Raw genomic sequence first — 13,364 nt, forward strand, 5'->3', positions numbered from 1 at the left:
ACTGTATGGTATCGCACCGATACCAGACGAGAAATCGAGACTCGAGACCGATTATCTAGTGTCTAGTTCTTATCAACTTAGTTGACTTGTCAAGCAATATTGAAATTTAGAGGCTATCCAACAAAATACTGATGTACTGTAATAAAAAAATGTAGCAGAATTGGAACTTATATCTCTTTTTTGAATTTTTTTTTTTGTTTATAAACTTCTGCACGAATATTTTTTCAATAAAATTATTAGTTCTTCTTTATATACATATTACATATTATATATATATATATATATATATGTATATATATATATATATATATATATATATATATATATATATATATATATATATATATATATATATATATATATATATATATATTTGTAATTTAAGCTGAAGATGCTAGTATCAATAATCTAGCGAAAATTTCTTAGATAAAATAAAAAATTAGTATTGAGAGAATTCGTATTTATTGAAGTTCATCTATTAAATTTATTCAACTCTCATACAAGATGTCGTCATTTAAAAGTCATTTAAAATATATATATATATATATATATATATATATATATATATATATATATATATATATATATATATATATATATATATATATATATATATATATATATATATATATAATATGTGTGTGTTGTGTGTTTGCTTTTTTTGTTTTTTCGAAACTCAAAATTTTGACGCTACTCCTTAACATTTTCTCCTGCGATGCTTTAATATTTTCTCCTGCGATGCTTTATCAGGCAACAAACTGCTTCATCAAGATCTTTAATCACTACTTGATTGATAGAGGTTTAAAAGTTTTATAAAACTCGGCAAATTAACAAAGTTATTTGAAAGCTTTCGAAAATTTCTATAGAACTTTAATAATAACAAACTTCAAGATTTTCGTTTTTTATTCTCGTTAATATTTAAAAACTACTTTTTAAAAAATTTCAGTTTTAGAGTTTCTTTCAAGATCGGTAGATAAACAGAAAATATATTTCTTAATTATTTAACTTAATTGCTATATTTCTATCTAAAAACTAACATAGGCTCAATTTTTTTACTAGCGTTGCAATCTTTTTAAATGACCATTACGAATGTTCTTTTCAGTTTGGTGCATTAATGTTTTCTTGTGTGCTGAATGAACGATTTTTTATCTTGATAGCTTCTCGGCGACAGTAATACCACAAGTAGATAGGATGTATGTTACCCACAGCAACCAAAATCAGCAAAATGATGTTTGTCTAATACACAACAAAACAATGTTCAAAAAAGTTTGTTTAAAAAAAGTCAGGGCCATAGACAAGAGGGGTGACTGGGGACTTCAGTCCTCCAGTGTCTTATCAAACCTGCTGAATAGAGAAGCTTAAACACCTAATCGCACCTATTTTGATTACTGATGATAACACTTATTGTTACCGGTGACCGGTGCATTTAAAACACCTTACAAAAACATTAGCATTACGTTAAAAATTCTTTTATATACACAGACGATAGCGCACGCTTTTAAAGATATTTATAAAATTTCTATGTTTGTAAAATTTCTATGTTTGTAAAATTTCTGTTTATGAAATTTCTGCAACTTGTCTACGGCACTGGTATAGGGAATACGAAAAGATACTAAATTTAAATATTCTTAGTAATGTTATTGTATAAATGTTATTGCATAAATACTTTTTGTGATATTATTATAAAATCAATTTTTATAACTTCTAAAAGTTTTAATTACTGCTATGCTACTTTTAGTGCTAATTTCCTAAATATTTCAAGAACCACTTAAATGTTTTCGATCTTTTTTTTTTTTTTTTTTTTTTTTATTGTTTGAAGCAAAATTTATCACTTTTTCAGATAATATAAAGGTAGTTTTAATAAAGTTGATTGTAAAAAAAAGGAAAATGTAATCGCAAGAAAAATTGAGAAAATTCATTTAGGACAAGCAGCTAAAATTTTCCAATTTTTTCGCCAGCAAAAAAGTATAAAGTTCAAATTAAAACTGTCTGTAGTATCATTAAATTGCAGAGCGAAGGTTAGAGCGAAGGTTAGAGCGAAGGTCAGAGCGAAGGTCAGAGAGAAAGTCAGAGCGAGGTCTTGGTTTGGAAAGAAAGTCGAGAAACCGAGAAAGAGATCCTTCAAACTGATCAAAAAAGTGAGCAGGGGGATTGATGCAAATCCAGTTATTGAAAGAAAAACAGGTGTCCTTAAATCAACAATCCAAGAAGACAAAAATGGAAATTTTTGAAAGGGCTTCAGGAACTACAAGAAGCAGGAATTTCCTGGAAGACCCTAACAGCAATTCAGAGAAGGCCAAAAATGCGGTTGAAAACTGATGATACTTATTTTAAACTTGACTATTATTTTTACGTTGAAAGAGGGGTTGAAAGTAATTTTATAAAATCTCACAGCCAAAAGTTTTGCTAAAAGTAATTAAAACAGAAAAATCTGACCAGAAAGTTATGGTTTGGCAAGCCATCTGTTTGCGTGGTTTCAAAGCTCATTTTTCACAAACGAGAACATGAACTCCGAGGTTTACGTAAAAGAATGTTTAAAAAAGCGATTTATGCTTATGATTCGATATCATGGTGACCCTCCCGTCTTCTAGACTGATCTTCCGTCTCGCCATTGATCAAGAAGTGCAATCGATTGATATCAACAAAATGGCATCAATTTTGTCCCAACAAACATGCAAATGTGCCACAATTTCGCCCAACTGAAAAAATTGGAGCAAGCATGAAACATGAGCTGTGTAAGAAGGGGAAAATTGCAGTAAACATCAATCAATTTTGTAGAATTTGGGGTGAGCAATCATGAAAAGTTACGAAGACTTTCGTCCAAAAGCTCATGCAAGGTGTCCGTTCATGAAATCATGAAAATATTGTTATCAGCTCAAAGATTTTTTTTTCTAAAAGTTTTTCTGTATTTAGAAAAAAATTTGCTTTAAAACACTTTTTAAAAAATGATCAAAGTTCATTTTCGAAATATTTCAAAAACCCTATTAGTTATCATCTTTCCAAAAAGTTTTTAATTTTTTGTGCTGAGAAACTTTCGATTATGTTTATTACTTACTTTTCATTTTAATTCTTATGAACCGTAACTTTACTTAATGACGTATCAAAACAAAAACCTTCGGAAACACCCTTCAACATAATATTTGGTCTAGGAATTAATTTGTGCGGTTTGTAATTGAAAATTGAAGGTTTATTTCAAAAACTAAATGGATGAATACATTAATGAAAATAGTGTCCATCGCTAGTCACTACTTTTGCCCATCTTTCCGGCAATTTACGAATTCCGTGTCGAAAAAATGCTTCATCCTTAGAAGTGATCCAATCAGAGACCCATTTTTCAATATTTTCTGAAGAAGTGAAGCGCTGTCCAATCAAATCGTTATTCATGCAATCGAACAAGTAGTAGTCAGAAGGAGCAATGTCCGGAGAATACGGCGGGTGGGGTAACACTTCCCATCTGACATTTTCCAAATAGTTTTTGACAGGTTTTGCGACATGTGGTCGAGCGTTATCATGCTGAAAAATGAGTTTATCATGTCTGTTACCCCAATCTGGTTGTTTTATGACCAGAGTTTGCTTCAAATGCATTAATTGTCGTCGATAACGTTCTCCATTATTAGTTTCACCAGGTGTCAGAAGCTCATGGTACACCACACCTTTCATATCCCACCATATACACAGCATAACCTTTGCACAGTGAATATTCCGTTTGGGTTGTGATGAACCTGGTTCACCTGACTTTACCCAGGCCTTTTTTTGTTTAGGATTCTCGTAATAAATCCATTTCTCATCACTAGTAACGATTCGATGCAAAAATCCCTTTCTTTTCTGTCTTTTAAGCAGCAATTCACAAATGGTCTTTCTTCTTGCCACGTCTCTGTCTTTCAATTCATGTGGAACCCAATGAGACATTTTTTGAATCATACCCATGGCTTTGAGGCGTCTGGAAACTGTTGATTGTTCAACTCCTAACGATTTTGCAAGGTCCTCTTGCGTTTGACAAGAATCCTGATCGAGCAATGCTGCCAATTCTGCATCTTCAAATTTTTTCGGCTGTCCTGGTCGCTCTTGGTCTTCCAAAAAAAAATCACCACTTTTAAACCGTGCAAACCACTTCTGATACGTTCGCTCAGCTAGAGCATGGTCACCATAAACTTCAACCAAAATACGATGGCTTTCGGTAGCACTTTTCTTCATGTTAAAGTAATGAAGAAGAATCCCCCGCAAAAACACATTATCAGGAACAAAAATCGACATTATCAGTTAAATTAAATATAGTGTTGTTTACGCTTAAATCAAATGATTTATAATGAAAGTGATGCGCAATAACAGTGATCTTCGCACGCATGCGTGGCTAAACGAAACGCTGAGACAATAAGCTAGTTTCGTAATCCCTTGTCAAACCGCACGATTTAATTCCTAGACCAAATAGATAAACATAACAGACCATCATAACAGACCATAAACATAAAAAAACCATCAACAATTATAGAATATTTTCCTCCCTTCCGAATTATTCTTATTTGATTTACGCCTCTGATAATATTAAGTTTTACTTACAAAATATTACTTATGTTAATATCTATTACTTATGTTAATATTGTAAAACTTGATTTTGACATTATTTACTTCTTAACATGTTGCACTGTGGAAGAACTTACCCAAAAAGGATCTCCATTAAACGTCTTATTGGTCAAGTTAAATAGCACATATTGCATGATGCCGAATGTTCCTCCAAGAAATATTCCTAAGCCATACAAAGTGCCAAACTGAGACGCAGGAAATCTAAATAAATTAATTAGATTTTAAACACGTAACGTTGAACAGACATATAAATGCATGAGGATGAAGAAAATTTAATTACTCACGCTCTTCCCATATATGTACCATGGTTTGCGTAAAGAAAACCTCTTACAGTTGTATATAGAATGAAACTTGGTATCTGCAATTTTAAAAATTAGTTTTATGGTATGCTTAATATAGTAGTTTATAACTGTAATATTATGCAAAGAAATTACTTGTTAAAAATACTTTATACCTGTAAATATATTTTATCAAATAATGACAATATACAAAACGTCATGCATAGTAAATTGGTTATGGCGAACGGTGTGATACAACCACGGAGCTCATCTATGCGCCTCTCAGCAGGAGATATTCCTGGAACAGATTGTGTTTCTTTCCCAAACACCAAACCAATAAAAGGTGTGACTAAGATACCTCCAAATTGAATGTAACCAAAAAGATCAATGTAATAACTCACTGAAAGAAAATCCAGATGATAAAATATAAAACCTACTTTTATCGCAAAAGGTTTAAATAATTGAAATATCCTACCTTGGTCTTGATTATTTTTAGTTAATCTTTCAAGATAATGTGGCAAAGAACCAACAAAATACCATAACTTTAGTTGAAACGTGACAAGAAATATCAGTTCCAGCATATAGAGCGGAGTAAATACAGAACGCAGCACTGAGCCTGTAAAAACAAAGTATCTGATAGTAACGTACGCAATTGTAGAAATGCACGCAATTATAGTAGTATATTACACACACAATGTGCAAAACATTGACGTTTGAATATTTGCGTGGTACTTATTTAATACCTCTTGGAAATATGGAGGATTTTGAATAGGAGGATGGCATCAGAGGAGTTTTTTCATCGTATAAGATATCTTCCTCATCGTCACTATCATATGCATTATACTCATTATATGGCGTAGACGGACACCTTGGAACAGGTGATACTGGTAGCGGAGTACTACAACTATGACTGTAAAAAAAAATTGTGCAGAAACTTTTAATTCATTAAAATCTAGTTATCACTAATTGAAAAATACTTTTGCATTTATTTAATGCTCATAGGATGATTATGTAAATAAAACTTATGACGAGACGAAAGGATTTTTTTTTTTTTTTTTTTTTTTACATAAAAGAACAATATTTTTACAAAAAAATATTTTCATACTTTGATGCACTTCCCACAAATCCTGTTCCTCCATTTTTTAAAACTAATGAACGAACAACAAAATCAGGACCAGCGGTTGTGTGTTTGTGGATTTTGACGGATATTTCACATTCCGAGGAAGACCAATCGAACAAAACCGAAAGAGGGGGGATCAATATAAGCGTACCAAAGAAAACAAATACGAATGTGATACCACTGTAAACAGACATTATGTACTCTAATTTAATGTATTTCCCATGTATCAGCTAGAACAATTAAAAACAACGTGATTATAATCAGTGTTATTAATTAATATAAAAGACATGGGTTAAAACGTCGGGTTAAAAAATTTTATTTGATAAAAAATTGTGGTGAAAACTTACTTTGAAAATGAGTAATACGACAGCTGAAGAATCAAACGCTCCGTGTAAAATACACAAAACATGCGATCTCGATTCTCTATACAGTATGTTGCTCACCTTTAAAAGTTTATAATACCTCTTTATAATACCTCTTTAACAAACTTAATAATTCATATTGTTGACTCAATGTGAAACAAAGCGAATCAACGAAATGAAACTTTACAGGAACAAAAAAAACTGAATTTAAAGAAAGTTTTTTTTCATGAAATAAAAATAACTCATTTGGTATACAATAAGAAACTATACGTTAAGACATTGCCAGACGTTACGTAAGTTAATAGTCCTAGGAATGATTGCTAGAGAAACAAAGCGCTTAACTTAATCCCAACCTACAACTTCAACTTTAACAACTTCGAAGAATTTTTTTTTGTCCTGAGATTTAAGTCATCGCAAAAACTAAAACTCACAAAGAATTTATATTTACTAGTTTAGCAAAAGTTTAGCAAAGAAACGATGACGAAGTATTTTTGGTGCTAACAAATTTAATATAACAATTTTAATGAAAAACAAAAAGTTGGTCAAACAAAAATGGTCATTTTTCAAAGATATCTTTACCTGGTAAACTGAGACCACTAACAGACTGCCTCCCATAGCAATAGCTGGAAAAACGGCGAATAAAACATTTTCGTAACCTTAAAATAAAAATACTTATTGAGATGAAAAAAATAAAAAAAGGGAAATATTTGAGCAAAGAGAAAATAAAAAATGCTTTCAAAGAAATACCTAAAGTAAGAAAGCCCAATCCAAGTGACGCAGCCAGGTACACAACTCTGAAATGAAAAAGATCAAAATTTGCATGTTTCAATACACATGTATAAAATCACACAAAAAATACTATATGAATCAAGTTTCTTTTTTTTGCGAGTACAAGAAAGTCAATAAATAACCTGATGTGAGAAACGTAAACGGTATTAACAATGAAGTAATAAAAAAAAAAACTTTGAAAAATAAAACTCTAGTATTTTCAACACTAGAGTTTTATCTTTTCAAAGAATCTAAACTTCTTGTTGAAAAAAAATACATACCCTCCAACCATCCTGGTGAGTTTTGGACCGTATTTGTCAACAAAAATGCCAGCTGGAAACTTGATTCCACATAAGCAAAAAGATGCTACTGTAAATATCAAGTTTAACATGTCGTCTTGCTTTGGACAACCTGGTAATTCTTCTGTCATTAAACTATTTTTCAGCCCATCGTAGGATCTTATCATATTAGGAAACGTCTTATTGTGCTCTTTGTACCATTCACGACACAAGTCCAGGTAAAAATGATCCATCTTTAAAACAACAACCATGCTTGCCCATCCGTATATAATACCGCTGCATAATAAAGTCTCCAAAAGCGCAAAGAAGAAGAACGATATCAAATAGACTTTGTTGTTTATATTATAGATCATCATTGTTGCTTATTCTAAAACAATTTTTAAAGAAAAATTATATTCAAATCTGTTTAAATATTTCTTTGCAAAGCATAAAGTAAAAATCCAAGTTGTGAATGCTTCTGAAAATTGTGATGATTAGTTAGCGCTTTTATTGTTTGAAAATTCAATTCATAAAAACCAAATAACAAAAGAACAATTTCAACTCATCTCAAAAACTAAATAACAAAATAAGTGACTGGTTGTACAGCTTTCAACTTGAATACTAGCGTTATGAAAACTCGCCAGAATCTTGATCCATCTAAGAGATAGGTTTGACACAACGTGTATAAATAGTGCCTTACGTTCAGAAAACCTCCTCTTTTCTCTTAAAACCTTCATCCTATTTAGCTGCATGTGATAAGAATATGCGCTAAAAAGTTTAAACCTAAAACATCTCTCTTTTTTTAAAACAGGCGTTGTTTTAAAGCCACCAAATGAAAAAGTTGCAGAACACCATTTTTTAAAATGCTTTTGAAATCACTTGAATGAAATAACATCGTTTCTAGTATTTTCCAAATGCGTACGTGCGTGAGTGTGTCTAAGGTGTGAGCACTTTAACAAATAGTTTCCGTAAAACGAGCAAAACTTTAAAAAAGTCAACAAAATAAACTCACCTATTTTTTAAACTTTTATCATATAGAATTTAAAAAACGAAAAAAAAAAAAAATTAGCTCGTCATTTTACACATCAAATGCAAGAAACTTATTGTATGATCCCGAAGCAATTTTAACAAATTGTTAAAAATTTTTTCCATTAAAACTACTTCTTTGTCATCACCCGAGAAATATGACAATTTTTTTTTGTTTCATCGCAACAAGTTTCGTCACCAGACCTTTACATATCACTTTACATTTTTGAAACTAATTATACTGAATTTGCATTCTCAAATGCTTAAAAGTCACGCTTTTAATTTTGAATTGTATTCGAAAAAAGTATGAAAGTTTCTTTTTTTTTTTTTTTACTTTACAATCCCTTTTAAATAAAATATTTTTTTTGCTCATCGTGTTCTTTATATCTTTTTTTATTTAGAAACGAACTTTTTTTAAATTATGTTCTGAAATTTGCTGACTTCCTTTTAAACAACTCCAATGCAAACTCTACTATGTAAATTTGTAAATTCACTTGAAATCAATAAGTCAATAAGTATTTCAATGGAAATGTTTTCGCACACGTCAACGCTCTAAATAAACTTAACTACAAGCAATAATTTTGCATGCTTCATTCCTTTTGAGGATATTAATTATTTGTAATTTTAAAAATCGTGAATAACTTGTTCAGAGCTCTGACTTATTTAAAGCTTGATCAGAAATTTGTCAATTTCAGATCAAGCTTTAAATAAGTCAGAGCTCTGAACAAAGTTATGAATTATTAAGGGAATGTATTGGGCCTGTTTATATGGACAAGGGCCCGTTTGCCGAGCTAGCCCTGAAAACGAACCAGTTTTAAAATTGCGTTTATATGAATTTTGACCAAAAAAATAAAAAATAATATCGAGGTCAGCTTGGCTTTTTTCTAGCAGGGCTGGCCTCTTTATCGGTAAAATAATAGCTTTAAAGGTGGCGGCTAGCAACTAAAAAAACACATTGCATTTTAAAAATATGTTTAACTGGTATAATAACACAAATAATGTTTCTTAAAAGCCTAATTATATTATATAAGCTTCACAAATTTAAATTTAATAATTTTTTAAATATTATTCTTTTACGAAAACGATCATAATCACTTCAAAAGTTGAAACAAGCAAGAGAGAGGCGTCTTAAAAGAGAAAATCGTCGTTGCTGGTTTAAAACTGGCAGAACTGATTTATGGTGGCATAATATAATAACTGGTGTAGCTCCCAGTGATGTATGGAAAACAAGTTTTAGCCTTTCACGGTTTCTTTTCATGAATTTGGTTTCAGAGTTAAGCCCTTATTTATCTCCTAACCCTTTTTCGCCTAACTCTAGAGCTCTATCAGCAGATAAAAAAATAGTAGCTATTACTTTATATTACTTAAAAGATACTGGATCTTTGGTAAATTAAAAAAGCAAAACAACTAAAATTTTAAGAACACGGAAGTTGCCAGTTTTATTATCAACTTTATTATTTTATGCGGAAGCTTTCAAATTTAATAAAATGTAAGAACTTGTGCGCATGCGTACAAATTTATATAAGAAACTAACCAGCCCGATAGCGAGATCTCACTGTTTTTTGCCGAGATCTCGGCAAAAAATAGTGAGATCTCCCTGTCCGGGCTAGCTCGTTTATTCGTATTAACGCAAAATAAAATTAAGTTAAGGGCCTGTTTATATGGAAAGCGGACTGGCTCGGCAAGCGAGCCAGCCCGTTTGCCGAGATCTCGACGTCATCAATATTTTAACTTAATTTTATTTTGCGTTTATATGAATAAACGAGCTATTATAGCGATCCGGGCTAGTTCGTTTATTCATATAAACTCAAAATAAAATTAAGTTGAAATAAGGACGACGTCGAGATCTCGGTAAACGGGCTGGCTCGTTTGCCGAGCTAGCCCGCTTTCCATATAAACAGGCCCTCAAATAAAATTTTGCACATAGATATACGAACACCACAAGCTACAGAATCATCTTGAGTGCATTGTCCAACTCCAAAGTATTTGTATTAAGAAATCACTACTCCACCAACAGATCCTAATAAACTTCAATCAAGGATTCAAATGGAAAAGAGATTTTATTTGTCACAAATAAGTAAGAGATGTGGAGAAGATAAAAAATGGTTTTAACTGTGAGGTAAAAGTTGCGTTATTATCTAAAAAAACTTGAGAGCAAACTGATGAAATTTAAGTTTTTCATTTTCTCGATTAAAGTGTATTTAAAAAATAGCAACTCAACCAAACTTAGAACCATAAAAAAGAGAAATAATAAGAAAAAAAAAAAAAACAAAATGATGAGAAAAATGATGAGACATCTTTTATTAACCTTCAGTCCACCCTCACGCCGATTCGGACATTTCAAAATTGTTTTGTAAAGTTACAAGACTTCCCAAAGCCTGATGAATTGAAACTGCTAAATTTAAACCGAATACGAAAAATGTTAGTTCTGTTTCTGGTTTTCTTGCTGACGCAATGCGATGTAAGCAACCTGACGTTAGCGATTGACGGAAATTTGCTACTATTACTTTGTTAGCTGCTGACCACGAAAAGCCAATACAAGAACTTTTGGTTAGAATCAAACCATCATGTATCCACGGTAATTACAAATCTTTTTGTTGGAAACACGTTGGCCCATTATACAGCGAATTAAAAAATGTTCGAATTAAGGTATTACGATATTATTGTAAAGTGTGTCTTGAAGATCAAAAGCGGGCTGGCACAAATGGTCACATTTTGCGAGTAGCTAGTTTTTCAGAAACTAATGGAGCTGTTACCTTAAACTCTCCTCTTAATATTAAACACAATCTAAGTGGTGACAATGCTGAGAAAACTTCAACAATTTTGGGTTACATTGAGAAGTATAACAAGTCTGTGAAAAGTTCTCATCACAACGCATGAATTTAGTTGAGATTTGGTGATCTAGTTTTGCAGAGACTTTCTACCCTTTGAAAGCTGTTGTAAAGGGAGGTTTGGATTAAATTTTTTCAGAAGGTATTCTCAACAAAATGACTGCGAAGTGCTACAACACTGTCATCCACAGCTTATGACAATGTTTAACAAGCTGCTTCAACTGTTGTCAAAGACATGCTTCAATATATGAATTTGATGTACCTCATGTTTGACGGGTGGACTGACAGATACAGGGCAAACCATTATATTGGGGTCAGGGCTAGCTTTATCAAGGACTGGAATTTTAACGTTGTTACGTTAGACTACTATATTTTAACGGAAAAAATTGGTTGTGGTAATGCTGATTATTTCAAAAATTTTGATCTCTACTTGCAATGATGATGCGGAAACATGAAGAAATGCTTGAGCCTGCTAAAAGTTGAAAGTGTGCAGCACTGTGTAGTATATATTTTAAACTTACTTTTAACTGTAGACAGCCTAAATACAGAGTCTGAAGTTGATGAACTGTCATGTAAATATCGAGATATTGCGTCAGCACTACACTCTAGACTGAGCTGGTGGATGAAGAGCTGACAGAGAGAAAACTGTTCTGGAAATTTTAAAAGTAAAGCTAGCTTAACCGTCCAAGTTTATGGAGTTAGAAGATCAGGAAGGTGCAAAAACATCAACAAACGGCATACAGTCAAAGCATTAGCACTGTCATTTAAGTTTAAAACTACCATACACAACTTTTAATAGAATTCATTTTTACAAATTATACAAATGATATGGTCTGTATTGGACATATTGCGTGAAGTACAGGTTTCACTAAAAAAATTGCGAAAGTTAAGTTGTGTCTAAATGCAGACGAAATTTGCCTGCTTGGTGAACTGGCAAGGTTTCTTGAATCCTTTCAGTCATTCACTGGTTTGTTTATTAACCAACCAGCTCATTCCTCTCATTATATGGCGGACCAAAAAGCACTGCGTTTCAGTATTGCAGCTGTTGGATCTGTCAACAACGATGGAACACCAAGAAATGGTTCCATTAAAATCTATTGGAAGAATCTGTAACAAATTTAGGAAGAAAGAATTTAATGAATTTGCGGATATCCACATCACATGATGCCAGTTGATATAGTAAAATGTCAAAGTTATCATGTATAAACAAAATTCTATGCAAACTTATCAGCCCCCCTAACATACACCTTTTAAAATTTAGAATTATGCCAGTGGTAGAAAACATACATTCTATTGGTATAGATGACAATGACAGTGCCGAATATATTGCAGCCACTTGTGCTAATATTGAATTCATAGCAAATTTGTTACAGATTTTTCCAATAGTTCAATGGAATCATTTCTTGGTGTTCATATCATCGCGTAGTGAAATTTGTTCAATGGCAATTTTATAGTAAAAGAAAGAACTCGTGTCATTTGTAATTAAACTCAGTTCAGCAAACCTTGTCAACAATTTTGCATACAGTGTAGCTGTAACTATTTCGCAATAAAATTTCTAAAATCTTTTTTATGTTCAGAATCCAAAATTTTGTATCGATTTCTTACGATCGACGGTAGTATCTTCAAACTTAAGGAAATGAGGTTTAACGCTTTACGAGACGGTAACGCTTTACGAGACGGTAGTATCTTCAAACTTAAGGAAATGAGATTTAACGTCAACGTGCAATCACGTTGCCTCGGTGAATCAAATCTTTCTTTTATTTCCTTGATTGAAGTTTTAAAGTTGTCTTGATTGAAGTTTTCGTTGAGCTATAATGTAATCCATTACTCCACTATATCTATATATTTTTATATACCCGTGTCTGTATATGTATTTTTTGGTGCATTTGTATTTGTCTGTAAAGACCATACTTATTACAATGCACATTTGATTGAATCAATCATCTATTTTAATTATTTTTGTAGCGCTGTCAAATATAACAGCTGATATACATAAATTCTTTCTTGTTTCGGCTTTTCTTTTGATAAATTTCTTTGATTATTTATTGTTATAAAGGAGATCATGGAAAGAGTAATTGTGCTCATAACTGATTTGAAAACAAGTAGAGCAAATTATGTTT

At 31.8% G+C, this 13,364-nt stretch overlaps 1 protein-coding gene across 1 annotated transcript; it reads right to left on the reverse strand.

Annotated features, from left to right (window-relative positions):
• Positions 1 to 888: 888 nt before the first annotated feature.
• Positions 889 to 8,576, reverse strand: LOC145184040 (equilibrative nucleobase transporter 1-like). Its single transcript, XM_090093712.1, has 11 exons — positions 7,391 to 8,576; positions 7,089 to 7,135; positions 6,921 to 6,997; positions 6,327 to 6,422; positions 5,965 to 6,209; positions 5,603 to 5,769; positions 5,335 to 5,475; positions 5,036 to 5,259; positions 4,866 to 4,939; positions 4,659 to 4,782; positions 889 to 1,236 (listed from the first exon to the last, which is right to left on the reverse strand). Exons 1-11 carry the CDS (start codon positions 7,762 to 7,764, stop codon positions 1,099 to 1,101), a joined length of 1,707 nt encoding a protein of 568 aa, XP_089949838.1. The 5' UTR covers positions 7,765 to 8,576; the 3' UTR covers positions 889 to 1,098.
• Between the last annotated feature and the right edge of the window lie 4,788 nt (positions 8,577 to 13,364).

This window comes from Hydra viridissima, unplaced genomic scaffold (assembly GCF_058129835.1).
Source record: "Hydra viridissima isolate aposymbiotic clone 2 unplaced genomic scaffold, HvirCarnegie_v1 scaffold_7, whole genome shotgun sequence".
Taxonomy (NCBI): domain Eukaryota; kingdom Metazoa; phylum Cnidaria; class Hydrozoa; order Anthoathecata; family Hydridae; genus Hydra; species Hydra viridissima.